Source organism: Capra hircus, chromosome 8 (assembly GCF_001704415.2).
Source record: "Capra hircus breed San Clemente chromosome 8, ASM170441v1, whole genome shotgun sequence".
Lineage (NCBI taxonomy): Eukaryota > Metazoa > Chordata > Mammalia > Artiodactyla > Bovidae > Capra > Capra hircus.
Window position 1 is genome coordinate 64,554,211 of NC_030815.1, and position 17,450 is coordinate 64,571,660.

Below are 17,450 nucleotides of genomic sequence, written 5' to 3' on the forward strand. Positions count from 1 at the left end.
CCAGCCTGGAGAGATCGGCAGTTCAGTGTGGAGAACACAGACTAGGAATTAGGAGAAGGTGGTGCTAGTCCCATCTGCCTGCAGTTTGCTGTGTGTACAGTAGTTATAGATGCTTTGCTGCTGCAGCTATTTAGTCAGTAAGTTGTGTCCAACTCTTTGTGACCCCACGGACTGTAACCCGCCAGGCTTCTCTTTGCATGGGATTTCCCAGGCAAGAATACTGGAGTGGGTTGCAATTTCCTTCTCCAGGGTATCTTCCCAACCCAGGGATCAAACTCGCGTCTCCTGCACTGCAGGCAGATCCTTTGCCACTGAGCCACCTATAGCTGCTCAGCCTCTGCCCGTTAATGTGGAGACTTGCTCAGGGAGGAAACAGGTTGGCATGGCAGAAATTACAAGGATTTTGGAGACCACCACCCCAGGTTTGAATCTGGGATCACGTATTTAATAAGTGCATGCTACTGAGAAATGCATTTCTCTGAACTCAGTTTCCCCATCTGTAAAATGGAGATAATAATATCTATTCCCTCTGGTGGCAGCAAGGATGACAGATAACTAGGTTTGTGATATAGCCAAACTGGTTTCAGAACAGGTGCTCTCTCCATTTATCTTCCATCCTGGAGGGATGGTGACAGGGACTCCCTCAAATCAGGCACATGCCTGCCCTTTCCACAAACCCCAGCAGTCCAAAATCAAACTGGGCAGCATGAGGAAACAGATGGTACCCTTAGAAGGCAGTGTGTTTGGTGAATATCTCCTAGGATGCTGGAGAGTGGCTTGAAGAAAGACAGTGATATTAAAGAAATTCGGCTGCACTTACCAGGCACTGACAAAGGGCCCAGTCCTTGATGGGGTGCTTCCAGGTCCTGCTGTCAGTCCCACAGCCTGTGCAGAGCTGGTTGTTATAGGTGCTGTAGTTATAATACACAAGAAAAACAAAGCCTTTTCTCTCATTTCTGGATCTCGCAGAACTCTGTGATTTGCTGGTTGGGAGAGGGGTTGAAATGTGTGAAAACTTCAGGAAATGGCAGAAAAGGCAGTGCCTGAGCACCGCAGTGCACATTGTCATGCATATTAATTTTCATTTGAACGTGGGCTTCCCTGAAAACTTGACCTCTGAGAAAGCTCCATCGATCATAAAAGGTGATTGTGGAATATCAGTTGGGCTATTGGCCGGTGAAAATTTGTCCCCAAATTGTCTGCTCCAAACCACACAGAATTTATCAAAAGGAAGTGGGGTTTTAGACATTTAACCAGTCTTGCTTCCAGGAAAAGTTATTAAGAATCTGTACCACATTGGTAGTTTGTACAAACATGACATTTCTTCCTAATTCTTTTTATTTTTTTTCTCTTCCTCCACTTCTGTCTCTGTGCCCTGATAAAAAAAACTAGGTGGCGAGGTGGGGCAGGAAATGGTTTTTTTCAGATCACTCTCCTTTCGCACAGTAAAAGGAAGTTCCCCACAGTTGTGGTTGTCACATGTTTTTACGTCCTCACTTTATCTACCCTAACCACTCCTATATTCCTGACATAGGAGTAATGGAAATACTTTGCTTGCTTCTGATAGAATACCAATGAGGTGATAGCTAGTTGCAGTTAATTATGTGTAATAAATAAGAAGCCCCCGCCCAAGTAAAAGCTTAGTATGGAATTACCATTTTATAAGTATTGTTCACTAAATAAATATTGAGGCCCTACTATATGTGGGGCATGGTGACAGTCCCTAGGGATGCAAAGATGAGCCATGTGTGAATTCTGCTGTCAGAATTCACAGCAGAAAGTGTATGGTCTACTAGGAAGTCATATGTGTTGATATAGTGAACTCAGTGTATGTTAATGAGTGCTCAGGTGCTTAAAAGGGATTGATTCAGGGCAGGGGAAGTTCAGATTACTGCTAGCACTTTGGGGGTAAAGGAAAATAGAGGTACTGGTCATGCATGGCTTCCCAAGGAGATGGCATCGAGAAATGAGACCATTTAGAGGAAGGACATTCAGCTGTGCAGTGGAGGAAACTGCATAGCAGAGGCATGGCAGCAGGACTCTTCACATTCTGGGGAAAAGCAAGGAGCTGGAGTTGCATTATGTATTTTTAAATTTTTTTCCTTTTCTTAAAGATTTTATTGGAGCATAGTTGATTTACAGTGTTGTGTTAGTTTCAGATGTACAGCAAAGTGAATCAGCTATACACATACATATATCTACTGTTTTTCAGATTCTGTTCCCATATAGGCCATTATGCTATACAGTAGGTCTTTTAAATCCTATATGTAATCTCAGTAGAAAGAACAGAAAAACTAAGAGAGTACAAGCTACTGCACTTGATGATGCTATATCTTAGAAAGAGCATGAGAAAGAAGACATGAATCCACTGTGGGCCAAGGACTCCCTGCTTCTGATGGTGAGAGCTGAGAGCATGTCCTATACTCTGGGAAAATTTAAAGAATTTTCAGGGACAAATATTGATTCTATGTAATATTTATCTTATGGCTTATGATTATGACCTAACCGCAGAGTAAAATGCATTTCCCATAGAGTGAAAGGGGCTTCCCTGGTAGCTCAGCTGGTAAAGAATCTACCTGCAATGCAAGAGCTGCTAAGTCACTTCAGTCGTGTCCGACTCTGTGTGACCCCAGAGACGGCAGCCCACTAGGCTCCCCCGTCCCTGGGATTCTCCAGGCAAGAACACTGGCATGGGTTGCCATTTCCTTCTCCAATGCATGAAAGTGAAAAGTTTAAGTGAAGTCGCTCAGTCGTATCCAACTCTTAACGACCCCATGGACTGCAGCCTACCAGGCTCCTCTGCCCATGGGATTTTCCAGGCAAGAGTACTGCAGTGGGGTGCCATTGCCTTCTCCGGCAATGCAAGAGACCTGGATTCAATTCCTGGATCAGGAAAATCCCTTGGAGAAGGAATCAGCTACCCACTCCAGGATTTGTGGTCTTCCCTGGTGGCTCAGATGGTAAAGAATCCACCTGCAATGCAAGAGACCTGGGTTCGATCCCTGGGTTGGGAAATCCCTTGGAGGAGGGCATGGCAACCCACTCCAGTATTCTTGCCCGGAGAATCCAATAGACAGAGGAGCCTGGCAGGCTACAGTCCATGGGGTCACAAAGAGTCGGACACAACTAAATGACTAAGCACAGCACATAGAGTGAAAAGGGAAGAAGATTGGAAAGGCAGTTTTAGACCAGATAGTAGAGAGAATCTTGAGTGCCCAAATGCCATTTTGCAAGACACCACATTAAATCAATGTTCCCCATGGCTTTCATTCCCTACTCATGTCTTCCATCAGGTAGGAACTATTCTTTTCTTTTTGTCGTCTTTCTCTTTTGTCTTATGGGAACGTGAACTTGAGATTGAGGAGGGGGCAGAAAGCAGTGAAACAGTGACATGGCAGAACCCAGTAGCACTTGTCTTCTCAGAGCTCCTCTGTTCACTCAATGGTTACCTGGTTACTCTGTTTTTCTGTCACATATAGCCATCAGCTACATTACAAGGAAAACTAAATATAAAACTTGGCAGGATCATATTTAATAAAAAAAAAAAGCAGTAGTGGAAAGGGATGTCATGGGAGTTGGAGATCGGAGGATTGGGTTCAAGTCTTCACCATGCTTACTTCCTAACTGTGCAATTTGGGGCAAGTTCCTTACCCTCTCTGAATCTCAGTTTTCTCCTTTTTCACAGGGATAATGATGTCTACGTGTAGGTTTCTTATAAAGATTGAATGACTTAATGTGTACTTTACAGAAAAAAAAATTTGACAAATCTTTGTTATTATTACCCTAAGTGGCACACGTTTTACTTCCAAGAAGAGGTGGCAGTTCTAAGAATCCATAAGTCACTTTAATTGTGTTTGACTCTTTGCAACACTATGGCCTGTAGCCAGCCAGGCTCCTCTGTCTGTGGGTTTTTCCAGGCAAGAATACTGGAGCGGGTTGCCATTTCCTACTCCAGGGGATCTTCCTGACCCAGGAATCGAACCCACATCTCTCATGTCTCCTGCATTGACAGGTGGATTCTTTACCACTGGCACCACCTTTGAAGCCCCCCAAAATGTTGATGCTTCCCTACAGTTATTTGTGCACATCACATCAAGCAATTTCTTTGTGTCTTTCTTTTCCAGCTAGATTCAGGATTTCTTAAGGGAAGGGAGAGGTTTATTCAACTTTATAATTACTTTAGCATTGAAAAGTATCTGGCATAAGATAAATATTGCTTGAATGAATGGGTTAATTGAGAATAGCAGAAAGTGTCCCGAATTAGGAAAATCTGTGTCATTTATTTTTAGTCTACCACTCTGTTATTAGAAGATAGTCAGAATTCCTGAGAGCTACCTTATTTTAATTCAGAGTGACTCTATATTTATTGAACATCTGATATATGCCAGGCATAAAATCCCTTATCCTTGAAGAGTCTATGGTCTCACTGGGGAGACAGACACCTGCTCTAATAAATCAAAGACAGCCTGAAATGCACTCTTATAGCCTGAGCAGAGGGTGCTGACTGACTTGTGGTTTCCTGATCAGTGTGGGCTCAGCGTCTATGGGACTGCCCGTCAGGAAAGGCTGTTCTGACATGAGAAGTAGCAGTGAGATGACTTCCCAGAGAAAGAAGTAGAACTCCGAGCAGGAAGTCTTGTTTGTTAGTGGGTGTCTGAGTTACACACACATCTCTCCCCAGGTGCTCTCTTCTCCTTCCCGTTTGGCTGGGCCTATATTATTGTTGTTACTGAGCTGGCCTGTGCCAAGACCTGCTCAAAGTCAAAAGAAGTTACTTTTCCTTATTGAGGCTGCTAATGGTACCATCACTCCTTTCCTTACCCCCTGATCCTTGCCATGAGGAAGAGGATTTGGCATTTCTTGTGTGGGCCTAAGAGGCAGAACTGTAAACTGTAGGAAGGCAAAATTTAGCTCAACTTAAGGAAAGCTTCCTAAAAGACAGAACTATTTGAAATTGGAATAAGCAGCCATGGGGAGTGAGTTCCTGCCTTGAGTAGTGAGATGTACAGAGACTGAATGAACGCTAGTTGTATACTGTATCAAACATCTTACGGGGACTGGGATTGACTGTCAACAACAGCTTCTCCAACTTTCACGTGCATGCAAATTATTGGACCTCTTGTTAAACTGCAAATAATAACCATACAATAGTGAGAAAGTAAGCAGCAGTCCATGGGGTTTACATTTAATGGAAGAAGCGGGCACTGGTCACAAAAAAAAATCTGATTTCAACCTGTTACATCCTTCAAAGGGAAAAAAAAAAAATAGAGAAAATGCCATAGGAGAACAAGATCTAGATTGGGAGTAAAAAGGGAAGCTTCCTTGAAGAAATGTTTGGGCTGTAATCTACAGGATGAATACATGTTAACCTGGTGAAGAGGGAAGAACAGGAGCACAAAGCTAAATAGCTTCATTTTTTCAATCAGTCTCTCCTCATCTCTCTCTGTTTCGAAACCTTCTCCTTCCCTCCTTCCCATCCCTTCTCCCCACTGCCTACCTTCCTGCCTCCCTGCCTTCCTCTCTCTCCTAGCAGAGATGTCTACTGCATGGCTAGCTAGAATGCATAGGAATCCAGCAGTGTCTTTAGATACTAACAGGAGGCAGGTTAGGAGTGCAATCTGTTGTTGCTCGCTTTGTTCACTGTTCTAACCCCAGTGGCTATAACACAGCTTGGCACAGAAAGTGAAAGTTGCTCAGTGGTGTCCAGCTCTTTATGACCGCATGGACTGTAGCCTGCCAGCCTCCTCTGTCTGTGGGATTCTCCAGGCAAGAATACTGGAGTGGGTTGCCATTCCCTTCTCAAGGGGATTTTCCTGACTCAGGGATCAAACCCAGGTCTGCCGCATTGTAGGCAGATTCTTTACTGTCTGAGCCACCAGGGAAGTTGTTGCTCGGCTTTGTACACTGTTCTAACCCCGGTGGCTATAACACTGCTTGGCACAGAACAGATACTCAAATATTTGTTGAAAGAAGCAATTAGTCAATTAGCTAATTAGATACACAGAAAGTAGGAGGGAGGTACAGGGAGGCTGAGTTCATCTCAGGAAGAGAAGGGACATTCTAACAATGTTCAAGGCAACCAGGTATAATAGAAATATCTCTGAACTTGGCATGAAAAAAATTAGCCACATGTTAACTTTGACTGTGGCAAATCACTTAACTCTCTGTGCCCTAACCTTCTTATTCATTGAATAAAAATTGTCTCTGCCCTACTTAGTTCATAGAGTTATGGTGAGTAAAATAATAAAACAATAAAATAATCTAAGTTTTTAGAATGTAATGTAAAGTACTATTAAATATATTTTTATTATCAGGGTGTAAAAGTGAACTCCCAGTCTGGCTGGTGTCAGGCACTCTCTTTGTGGTATCTTGTAGTAGAGACTCTTGTCTTAGGAGAGAGTTTGAACTAAATGACTCAAATGCTTTCCAATTCATATATTCTATGGTTATGACACATAAATCCATATGTGTGGGCATGCATGCTCATTCTGACTCTTTGCAACCCTAAGGACTGGAGCCTGACAGGCTCCTCTGTCCATGGAATTCTCCAGGCAAGAATACTGGAGTGAGTTGCCATTTCCTCCTCCAGGAGATCTTACCAACCTAGGGATCAAACCCACATCTCTGGCATCTCCTGCTTTGGCAGGCAGATTCTTTACAGAATCTGTATTTTAAAGTTTTGAATACAGGAAGCTGAGTTAAAATACATATTGGATAAAAATGATGTAGATCAAAATGCAAGAAATACTGAGAAGCTTGCTTTATTTAATGGTGGACAGAGATCTTAAACTGAAATCTGTATATAGGAAGGGGGAAAATCCAAATGTCTAATTTCCCCTACAATTTATGAACTCTCTGTATATAAGCTCTGCAGCCATGTTTACCAAGCTGCAAGAAGAAAGGGAGGTTCCCTTAAACTAAACTGTCAGTGATTGGGGGTTTTAAGGAATTTCAGATTATTGGGAAGGTCTCAGACACTTAGTGACTCCCTAGTGATTTAAAAATCTTACTGACTGCTGGCAGTAGTTTGCCTGGAGACTGAATTTTATTTCAACCCTTTTGAAAGAGTAAAGAAGCCACAAATCCAGTAGCTGTTCAACACAACAAAGAAGGTGCCTTTGGCTTCTAACAGGAGTGTCTCTGAATTCCTCAAGGAATTCCAGGCCTAGGGTTGATCCAGCTGGCAGGAGGTATCGATCTCCACTTGAATTCACTGAATAAATAATGGTTGCCATAGTTATCGAGCAGTCACAACTGGTTGGAGAGCAGGGAAAACTCTGAGGCACCTTCTGTGAGTCTGGCCATGAGAAAGTCTGGTTACAGGGTTCCATAATCAACCCCCTCCTGAAATCCAGCCCACACATTGCTCAGTTTCTATCTTCCGATAATGAATATAGGATCCTGAATATAGTGCAAGACATGAGGCACGGAAGGGAAGGGAAAGCTTAAATCAATGGATTGGTATTTTATTCTGGGAAAAGCATCTCTCCCTGCATTATGAACCTAATTTGATATATCTCAGGATTTAATAGAATTTACTATCAGCAGGATGACTGTTTGATCATGTTACAGCAACGAAAAGGTTTCACAAAGGACGAAATCCCAGTTTGTTCTCTTTTAACATTGTTTGTTATACCAATACCATTAACCTGGATATTTTAAAAGAAAAGAGTGATCTGACAGTCTCATGAATATTTTCACTTTTCCGTTTCCATTCACTCTTCTCTGTGTGTGTTCAGTTGCTCAGTTGTGTCTGACTCTTTGCAACCCCATGGACTGTAGCCCACCAGGCTCCTCTGTCCATAGAATTTTCCAGGCAAAAATACTGGAGTGGGTTGCCATTTCCCACTCCATTTACCCTTCTCTAGATATCAGAATAATTTTTGCATAGATGGTAGCACAACTTAGATACCGTTTTGTATTCCTTTCTTTATTTAATGTATATATTTCGCCATGTTGCTTCACAGCCTTCATGTCCTTTTTGATGTCTACAGAATCTTCCATTATGAGGACATACTGTTTTTTACTCAACACTTTCCCTATTTTTCTTCACTGTACCCTTTTCTGTTTTTTTTTTTTTATTGCTTTACAGTGTTGTATTAGTTTCTGCCGTACAGTAAAGTGAATCAGGCATTTGTACACATATCCCTTCTCCCTTGGGCCTCCCTTCTTCACCCCCATTCCACCCCTCTAATTTATCACAGAGCACCGAACTGAACTCTCCACGCTATACAGTAGCTTCCCACTAGCTATCCATTTTATATATGGTAATGTATTTATGTCAAACCTAATCTCCGAGCACATCCCACCCTCCCCTTCCCGATCCTCCACATCCACACACCAGTTCTCTACATCTGCATTTCTACTCCTGCCCTGCAAATAAGTTCATGTATGCAAATCTTCTAGATTCCAGGTGATGCCACCCCAAGTGTCTTCATGCATACAGTCTTACTCTTTTTGTTCAACATTTTCTTCAGACAAGTTCACAAGAGTGGGATTACTTGGTCAGAGACTATGAACATTTTATAGCTTTTGCAATTTGCTGCCAAGTTTGCAGCCAGATTTTTTGCTCTTGAGGTAGACAATAGGCAGCACTAGTGGTAAAGAATCTGCCTGCAATGCAAGAGACCTGGGTTTGATCCCTGGGTTAGGAAGATTCAGGAAGATCCTCTGGAAAAGGGCATGGCTACCCACTTCAGTATTCTTGGCCTGGAGAATCCCGTGGACAGAGGGGCCTGGTGGGCCACAGTCCATGGGGTCGCAAAGAGCCAGACACGACTGAACGACTAAGCACAGCACAGCATACTGGGAGAAAGAGCGCTCCCCAGGTGGCGCTAGTGCTAAAGAACCTGCCTGCCAGTGCAGGAGACATAGAGACGTGAATCTGATCCCTGGGTCAGGAAGGTCCTCTGGAGTAGGAAATAGCACCCCACTCCAGTATTCTTGCCTGGAGAATCCCATGGACAAAGGAGCCTGGCGAGCTACAGTCCATGGGGTCTCAAAGAGTCACACATGACTGAGCGACTTAGCATGCACATACTGAGAGATGGAAACTTTGACTGAGATAACAGAGGCCAACATCTTCTTTCAGGAAAGAGGCTCTGAAATCTGCACACTGAGAGAGAGCAAGCTGATTGGCACTGGATGTCAGGCTCCTTTTTGTTCATAGGAGATGCAGCATTGCTGTGGAGCCAGAGGACAGAGGCTGCCCCAGAAGACTGGGTTCAAATCCCAGTTCTTAGCAGTTGTGTGACTTTGGGAAAACCATTTAACCATCTATACAAAATAAGAGATCATACTATTTAACATAGGGATAATTTTATATATTATTTTATAAAATATAAGATTACTGGTGTTCATGTCTTGCCACATTATGAAATACTTGCATCACCTCCTCAGGTCCTCCTCTTCTTCTCTTTGACTTTTCCATCTCCACAGACGAGAAACATGTGCCAGGTATAGGTCAGTAAGAGTATGGGAGTGGGGAGGGAGAGGATAAAGAAAAAAATCTAGATTCTTCTCAATGCTGGTTAGCATGAAAACACAAGAATGCACTTTGTATCGGGGCAGCTTTTGCATTTGCAAATGGAAAATTACAGCCCCCTCTACCAAGTGAGTCTGTCAGGATGGCAACATTTTTTCATTTACCTGGATGTGTGTCTGTGTTACTCTGAAAAGAGTTGCTTCCTCGTGGGGCTTTTGTAAGACCTCAGTCAGATAATGTGTGCAAAATAGTGACCACCCTGTTATTCATTCACTGTGGCTCTGTGCTGAGAACTGTGTGCTTCATTCGCCCAAGCTGGTCCTCCTAGAAAGTCTGAATTGGGTATGATTATTATCTTCATTTTGTAAGGAAATCATGGCTTAGAAGTTAAGGGACTCTAGGGAACCCTGAGTAAGTGACAGGACTGAGATTCAATCCCTAGTGCTGTTTGATACTGTGTGCGTGCGTGCTAAGTCACTTCAGTGGTATCCGACTCTTTGCGACCCCGTGGGCTATAACCCACCAGGTTCTTCTGTCCATGGGAATTCTCTAGGCAAGAATACTGGAATGGGTTGCCATGCCCTCCTCCAGGGCATCTTCCCAACCCAGGAATCAAACCCGTGTCTTATGTCTCCTGCGTTGGCAGGCGGGTTCTCTACCACTCGCACCACCTGGGAAGCTGCATTTGATACTAAAGGCCATGAACTACCTCTAAGAGGGAGGGCACTGTGGCTGTAAAATGCCACGCCAACTGGCAGAACAGGACACAGGCCTCCGTTAGGGGTTCAGGGTTTTTTAAGATGTAACTGTCTCCTAAATTTTCCTTTTTCTATCCCTGTACAGAACGACATGGGTTAAAAGAACCAAAGAGAGTGGAGGAGCTATGCAACAAGATCACAAGCAGCTTAAAAGAGCACCAGAGTAAGGGCCAGGCTTTGGAGCCCACTGAGCCCAAGGTCCTGCGTGCCCTGGTAGAACTGCGGAAGATCTGCACCCTGGGCCTCCAGCGCATCTTCTACCTGAAGCTGGAAGACTTGGTGTCCCCACCTTCCATCATCGACAAGCTCTTCCTGGACACCCTGCCTTTCTGAGCAGGAGCAGCCTGAGCAGGGAGCTGCCTCATCTGCTAGCAGCCGCTTGCTAAGTAGCAGAGGGAGGGGGTCTGGACACCTACCATTTTCTGTCCTTCCTTAAGAGAGAAAGCAAGCTCCTGTTGAAATGAAAGACTTTTTTTTTTTTTCCCCTGGCACTTTTCCTTACATCTGAAAGCCAGAAAACTTGCAGAGTATTGTGTTGGGGTTGTGTTTTATATTTAGGTTTTGGGGTTGGGGTGGGAGGTGGGTATAGTTCATGAGGGTTTTCTAAGAAATTGCTAACAAAGCACTTTTGGACAATGCTATCCCAGCAGGAAAAAAAAAAAAAAAAAGGATAATATAACTGTTTTAAAACTCTTTTTGGGGGATACAATTATAGTTGGTTTGTATTTAAAAACAAGAACAGCCAAGGGTTGTTCGCCAGGGTAGGATGTGTCTTGAGACTGATCCCTTTAGAATACACTTCTTGTATCAAGGGTATGTATGTGGTGCAAACAAAGCAGAAATTTCCTCTTCTTAGTTTCTTTCTTCCTTTATTTTATTTTAACAAATGGTGAAAGGTGGAGGATTACCTATACATCAGACATAGCAAAATGATAATGGCTGTTCGCTTCCATATACAAGTGCAATTTTTAAAGTGCTGTCTTACTAAGTCTTGTTTATTAACTCTCCTTTATTTTGTATGGAAATAAAAAGGAGGCAGTCATGTTAGCAAATGACACATGCTAATTTCCCTAGCAGAGGCTCTGTCCACCTGCCCTGTAGAACCCTTCTCAGGTTTGGTCCATCCAAGATTTTAGGCCATTCTTGATGGATCCAGACCCCTGCCCTAACTGTCCAACTGTCCTAAAGAGGGCTCAGATTATAAGATGGATTGCCACACAGCGTCTTTTTTGTCATGTTTTGTAAATCCTGCCAGAGTTCCCTAAACTTGCTTCAATTATAGAAACTGACTGGCATTCATTCAGAAGCCCCAGGAGCATTCAATAAGTTTCAAGTATATTGAACCCTAGATGAGAACATGCAAATAAGTAGGAATGGATCATACAGGGTAAGCACCAGGGATAATAAGGTTTTTTAAAGTATATATAATTTAATTTTTGTTATTGGTTAATGAGACAATTTTGGAGAACAGGCAAGTCTTATTATAAAAAAAATAGTGTGAATGTAAGTACTAGAAAGAATTAGTGGGCTGCGTTTCAACATTCCGTGTTCGTACTCCCTTTTGTATGTTTATACTGTTAATGCCATATTATTATGAGATAATTTGTTGCATAGTGTCCTTATTTGTATCAACATTTGTATGCACGTTATATTGTAATAGCTTTGCCTGTATTTATTGCAAGACCACCAGCTCCTGGAAGCTGAGTTACAGAGTACTTAAATGGGGTGTTCACAGTGAACTTGGATACACCACTTAGAAATTAAATAAGCAAATATATATATAAATATAGCAGGTTACATATATATTTATAATGTGTCTTTTTATTAACCATTTGTAAAATAAATGTTACTTTCCATGCGGTTATTTTATGGTTCATTTGCAGTGACTTTTAAGGCAGTACTGTTTAGCACTTTGATATTAAAATTTTGCTTATGTTTTGCTAAATTCAAATAATGTTTGAAGATTTTTAGGTCTAAAAGTAACTTTATATTATATATATATACTCTGTATCAAGTCAAAATATCTTTGGCCATTTTGCTAAGAAACAAACTTTGAATGTCAAACTGATGTCATAGTAGTTTTTGTTAGCTTTAAATCATTTTTGCTTTAGTCTTTTTAAAGGAAACATAACAAAACTATGCTGTTTATATTGTCATTAAATTATACAATCAAACAAATGCCAAATGATTGCCTAATTGCTGCAAAGGAGAGACCAGATAGCAAATCGTATATGTTTTTTTCCAAGTGTCATTCTGATATTTGATCTTGTATTATGTTTGTGTGAGCTTTTGTGAGAGATTATTTTTATATTAATATCAAGATGATAGGATCTGGAATGTTAGGATCTTGGAATGTTAGAAGGGGCCTGACTTGTCAACTAGTTCAACCCTCCCTGAAATTCATAGAGAAGAGAACTGAGGCCTAGCAAAAGGCAGAGTTATGCAAGATCAAACAGCTGGTAACAAAATCAAGACTAGGACCTAATTCTTCTTTCCATGGTCTTCTTACTTAATTTACTGCATCTACAGGAAAACAGGCTTTTAAAAATAACCACTAATACTTACATTTTACCATGAGTAAAGTAAAACTTTTGCAGTAATTGTTTGAGTTTATATGCAGACACAGTAGACATTACTAAATATCAGGAAAGCTGACATTTCATACAAGGTAGCTTCAGACCAAATTCAAGTTGAATTTGAATAAATTAGAAATGCTGTGCATACATATAACCCTTTTGTGCACTGTTAGTCTTAGAATGTTAATCCTTGTTTTTTGTCATGTCTGTAAAGGAGAAACAAAACAAAAAACCAGAGCCCTAGAGAAATGCTGTCACTTTTTCTTTTTACACCCACTGGATTTAAGGAAAAGACTTTTTAGTCGATATTGATTGGTTGGAAGGAATGAAGAAGGTTTTTAGTTATAGGTCCAGACACTAGTGCTGAAAATAAAGATTATAGCCAGTGTTCTTCTGTCTTCCATAGTTACCACAACTATGAGAGCCCCCCAAACCCCTACCAAGTCATCTATCAATTCAGCTCTCTCTTTTTTTTTTTTTTTTTGGTCTTAATGTTGACACACAAGTTTATACAGAGTGGATGACCGAACTAGCTCAGAAGAGGACAGCGAAGAATTAAAGCAGGTGATCTTCCCTTGTGGGAGAGCTCTCTCAGTGCTAATATGCCTTCTGTGGGCAGAAATCAGGAATCCACCAGCTGTTAATGGAGAGTGCCTTGCTTCCATTTCAGACGGCAGAGTTTTCCAAAGTTTCTCTGCTCCTCTAACAGCATTGCTCTTTAGTGGGTGTTAACCTTGTGTTTGAAAGAAATGCTCTTGTACATTAACAATGTAAATTTAAATGATTAAATTAAATTACATTTTATCAATGGCTATGGTCTGTTGAATAAGCACGCTTGATTTAACGGTATTTTCTTAATCATTTATATAATGGTATTTGCTGTGAACTCTTAAAGTGAAGAAAGTTAGTAACTCAGTCATGTCCAACTCTTTGCAACTCCATGTGAACTCTTAAACATATCTCAAATGGATTTTTTAAAGGCTTACTAGTGCTGAAAAATTAATAGGCATTCTGATTCAGAAATATATTAAACTTCACTGATTGGGAAGAGGGACATTCTAAATTCAATAACTATCTATTGATTACTTCCTGCAAGCAAAGCACAATTGGGTGCTTGGAGGAGATACAAATATGCAGTGTATGAAGCTTTCGCTTTCAACTGTATATAGTGGAGTTAACAATTTGTTGCCTAAAAATATCATTTAGGCATGTAAAGGATTTCTTTCTGTTTCAAATTAATGGGATATCAATCATTTGTGAACCAGAATTTATAAGAATCGGGGTTAGAGTTCTCAAAGATTGATTGGTACTCTGCATTTTTGCTGAAGCCATTACTACCTACTACATTGCTTAGAAACGCCCCTGTGGGCAATGCAAATACAACTTTTATTCAACATTGGCCCAAACATATGGGCTTCCCAGGTGGCACTAGTGGTTAAGAACCCAACTGCCAATACAGGAGACTTAAGAGACACGGATTCGATCCCTGAGTGGGGAAGATCCCCTGGAGGAGGGCATGGCAACCCACTCCATATCCTTGCCTGGAGAATCTGATGGACAGAGGAGCCTGGCAGTCTACAGGGTTGCAAAGAGTCGGACATGACTAAAATGACTTAGCATATCCCAAATATATATTCCATATGAGAACAATTTTTTTTTAATTGGCATATAACTGCTTTACAATGTTGTGTTTCTGCTATGCAAAGAAATGAATCAGCTATGTGTATACATATAATCCCTTCCCTCTTGGCTTTCCCTCCCTACTCCCATCTCACCCCTCTAGGTCATCACAGAGCACCAAGCTGAGCTCCCTGTGCTCCCTTTACAGGAGATTCCCATTAGCTATCTATTTTATACATGGAAGTGTATTTATGTCAAACCTAACCTCACAGTTCCAAATATGGATTTTTTTCATGCATGGATAGCTCAAAAACCGAAATGTGGGAGTTCTCATGATTTTCTTTATTGGTTCATACATTAAGTATTTTCTGTGACATCTAGGTGCTGTGTGTGGTCTACGAGCCAAACACTTCTCTCTGTTTCTTGCCAGTACCTTCATTCCTCAACTATAAAATATTGTAAGAAGAGAATGAAAGATACAGTAAAGCACCATCTTGCATACAAATTCAAATGTCAATGCCTGGACCAAAGGGATAAAAGAGAAGGGGAGTGGAGAAGCTCTTTCTTTGGGGACTCTAGGGGCAAAAGTCTGGTTTGAGTGGGGAAGGAGGCAAGAAAGATTAGTTTTAGATAAGGGGCATATGCCTATGGATGAATTTCCATAGGTTAAATGCACAAAGATAACATAAGAATTGTTATTTTTGTGCACAATTTTAATTGACTTTAAAAAATGTGGTAAAACACACATAAAATGTACCATTTTAACCATTTTTTAAAAGTACAGTGATGTTAAGACCACATATTGTTGTTTAAACAATCCCCGGAACTCTTCTTACAGAACTGAAGCTCTGTTCCCATTAAACAATAACTCTCTATTCCTCCCTCCCACAGCCCTGGTAACCAATATTCTTCTTCCTGTTTCTATGAATTTGACTACCTAGGTACCTCATATGAGTGAACTCATACAGTGTTTGTCCTCTTGTGTCTAGCTTATTTTACCTAGCATAATGTTCTCAAGATTCGGCATGCTATAGCATGTGTCAGAGTTTCCTTCCTTCTTAAGGCTAAATAATATTCCATAACAAATAATATATCACACCTTGTCACGTGTCAATGGACACTTGATTTGCTTCCTCCTTTTGACTATTGTGAGTAATACTGATGTGAACATGCATGTACAAATATTATCTTTTCAACACTTTGCTTTCAAATCTTTTGACTAAATGTTGACTTTTGAGCTTATAAAAAGCACAATGCAAATTATTTTCAAAGATAATCTTGATTATATGTGATTTTTTTGCCTTAGGCACTGATTTCAGACTCTCCCCCATTTTTTTCTATCAGGTAGCTTCATGACCAAGCTACTTATAAACTTTTATTCTAAGACCAGGAGAAAAATGGAAAAGAACAAAATAAAAAAACAGAGAATACTAAAATCTGATAGTATTAAATAGTCCATCCTCTTGTCCAAATATTTGAAAAAGCCTATATTTTGCCCAATAGGTTGAAAATCTCATCAGGTTTCAAAGAGGGTGGTTCTTGTGCCATCTATTATCTGATACCCCTCACCATGAACAAAATTCTTCAAAAGATACTTCAGAAAATTATTCTTCAGTGTCATCCTGGACTGCATTGTGACATTACTATAAACAATACTTTTGTGTGTTCTATTCAGTTAGTTTTGCAAGCACACTGTGATTTTTGTTTTATTTTTTTTAAATCTCAGCCTATTTCATGGCTCTAACAGAGAGCCCAGGGATCACTGGTCCCTTAACCTGATCACCTGCCATGATGCTGGTCATCCTCCAGGCTGGGGTTCTAAGGGTATTTGATTTGAGGAAAAGAGGAGACTCAATGCTTATTAGGCATCTATTATGTGTGCCAGCTATCCTGATAGAAATGCTCATCTATGACATCACTTAATGCTCACTGCTTCTGAGAAGGTGTCATTATCCCCTGTCTGAAAATGGGGAAGGGAGCTAGGAGAGGTTGAGTAGCTTGCCTGACACCCCATGAGATTTGAATGAGTGTCTATATGGCTCCAAAACCTCTGGCAGCCTTCCTGGAGCTTAGTCTTTAGACCCCTGCCTCCTCTCTGAGCACAGAGATCTTTTACCCCGAGTTCCTTGCTCATCAGCAAGTGGTAAGAAACTCTACCTAAGCACAGAGCTACTAGCGTATACTCTGTCACAACCTCATTTTCTCTTTCTGTCAAACTTATCACCTGTCCTACTAATTCTTCAGCCTCCTTGACTCAAGGTATCCACCATTTTGTCTCCAGGAACTTTGTCTCTCATTAGCCTAGAAGGCAATGGCACCGCACTCCAGTACTCTTGCCTGGAAAATCACATGGATGGAGGAGCCTGGTAGGCAGCAGTCCATGGGGTTGCTAAGAGTCAGACACGACTGAGCGACTTCACTTTCACTTTCACTTTCACTTTTCACTTTCATGCATTGGAGAAGGAAATGGCAACCCACTCCAGTGTTCTTGCCTGGAGAATCCCAAGGACGGGGGAGCCTGGTGGGCTGCCATTTATGGGGTCGCACAGAGTCGGACACGACTGAAGCGACTTAGCAGCAGCAACAGCAGCAGCCTTAGACTGCAGAGCCTTGTAATAAGAAAGCTCTGCTCCACTGTTGGAGTTCCTTTCTTGTGCTTTCCCTCTCTAAATACAAATATTCTCTGTCCTCAGAGTGGACTTCAATTATTCAGTGCTTCACAACTATTTTGCGCCCAGCCAACTTCCCAATTTCCAGTTGATTTAAAACTCACACTCAGGCTCTCTCATCAACGACCTCAAAGTTGTCCTCCTTCAGATTCTAGAGTCACCTCTCTGTCCCTTTCTGACCATGATCACTAAACGCACAAAGAGCGGCCTCCTCATCCCCAGAACCTACTTTCTGTATCCCTGAAGAGGGGTGCTATACCAAGCAGAGAACCAGGCAGTCCTTGACAGTCTCGGAGTTGTTCTCTTCCCAGTAGCTAGGCCTTCATTTTGCACATTGAATATA

The 17,450-nt window shown here is 41.4% G+C and overlaps 1 protein-coding gene across 2 annotated transcripts in view; it reads left to right on the top strand.

Moving 5' to 3' along the window:
• Positions 1-13,632, top strand: part of NR4A3 (nuclear receptor subfamily 4 group A member 3) — a 41,967-nt gene extending 28,335 nt beyond the window's left edge. For both annotated transcript variants that reach the window (XM_018052239.1, XM_018052238.1), the window contains one exon: positions 10,328-13,632. In XM_018052239.1, the coding sequence (XP_017907728.1) occupies positions 10,328-10,575 (248 nt within the window). In that variant the 3' untranslated portion in view covers positions 10,576-13,632. The remainder of the gene's footprint in view (positions 1-10,327) is intronic.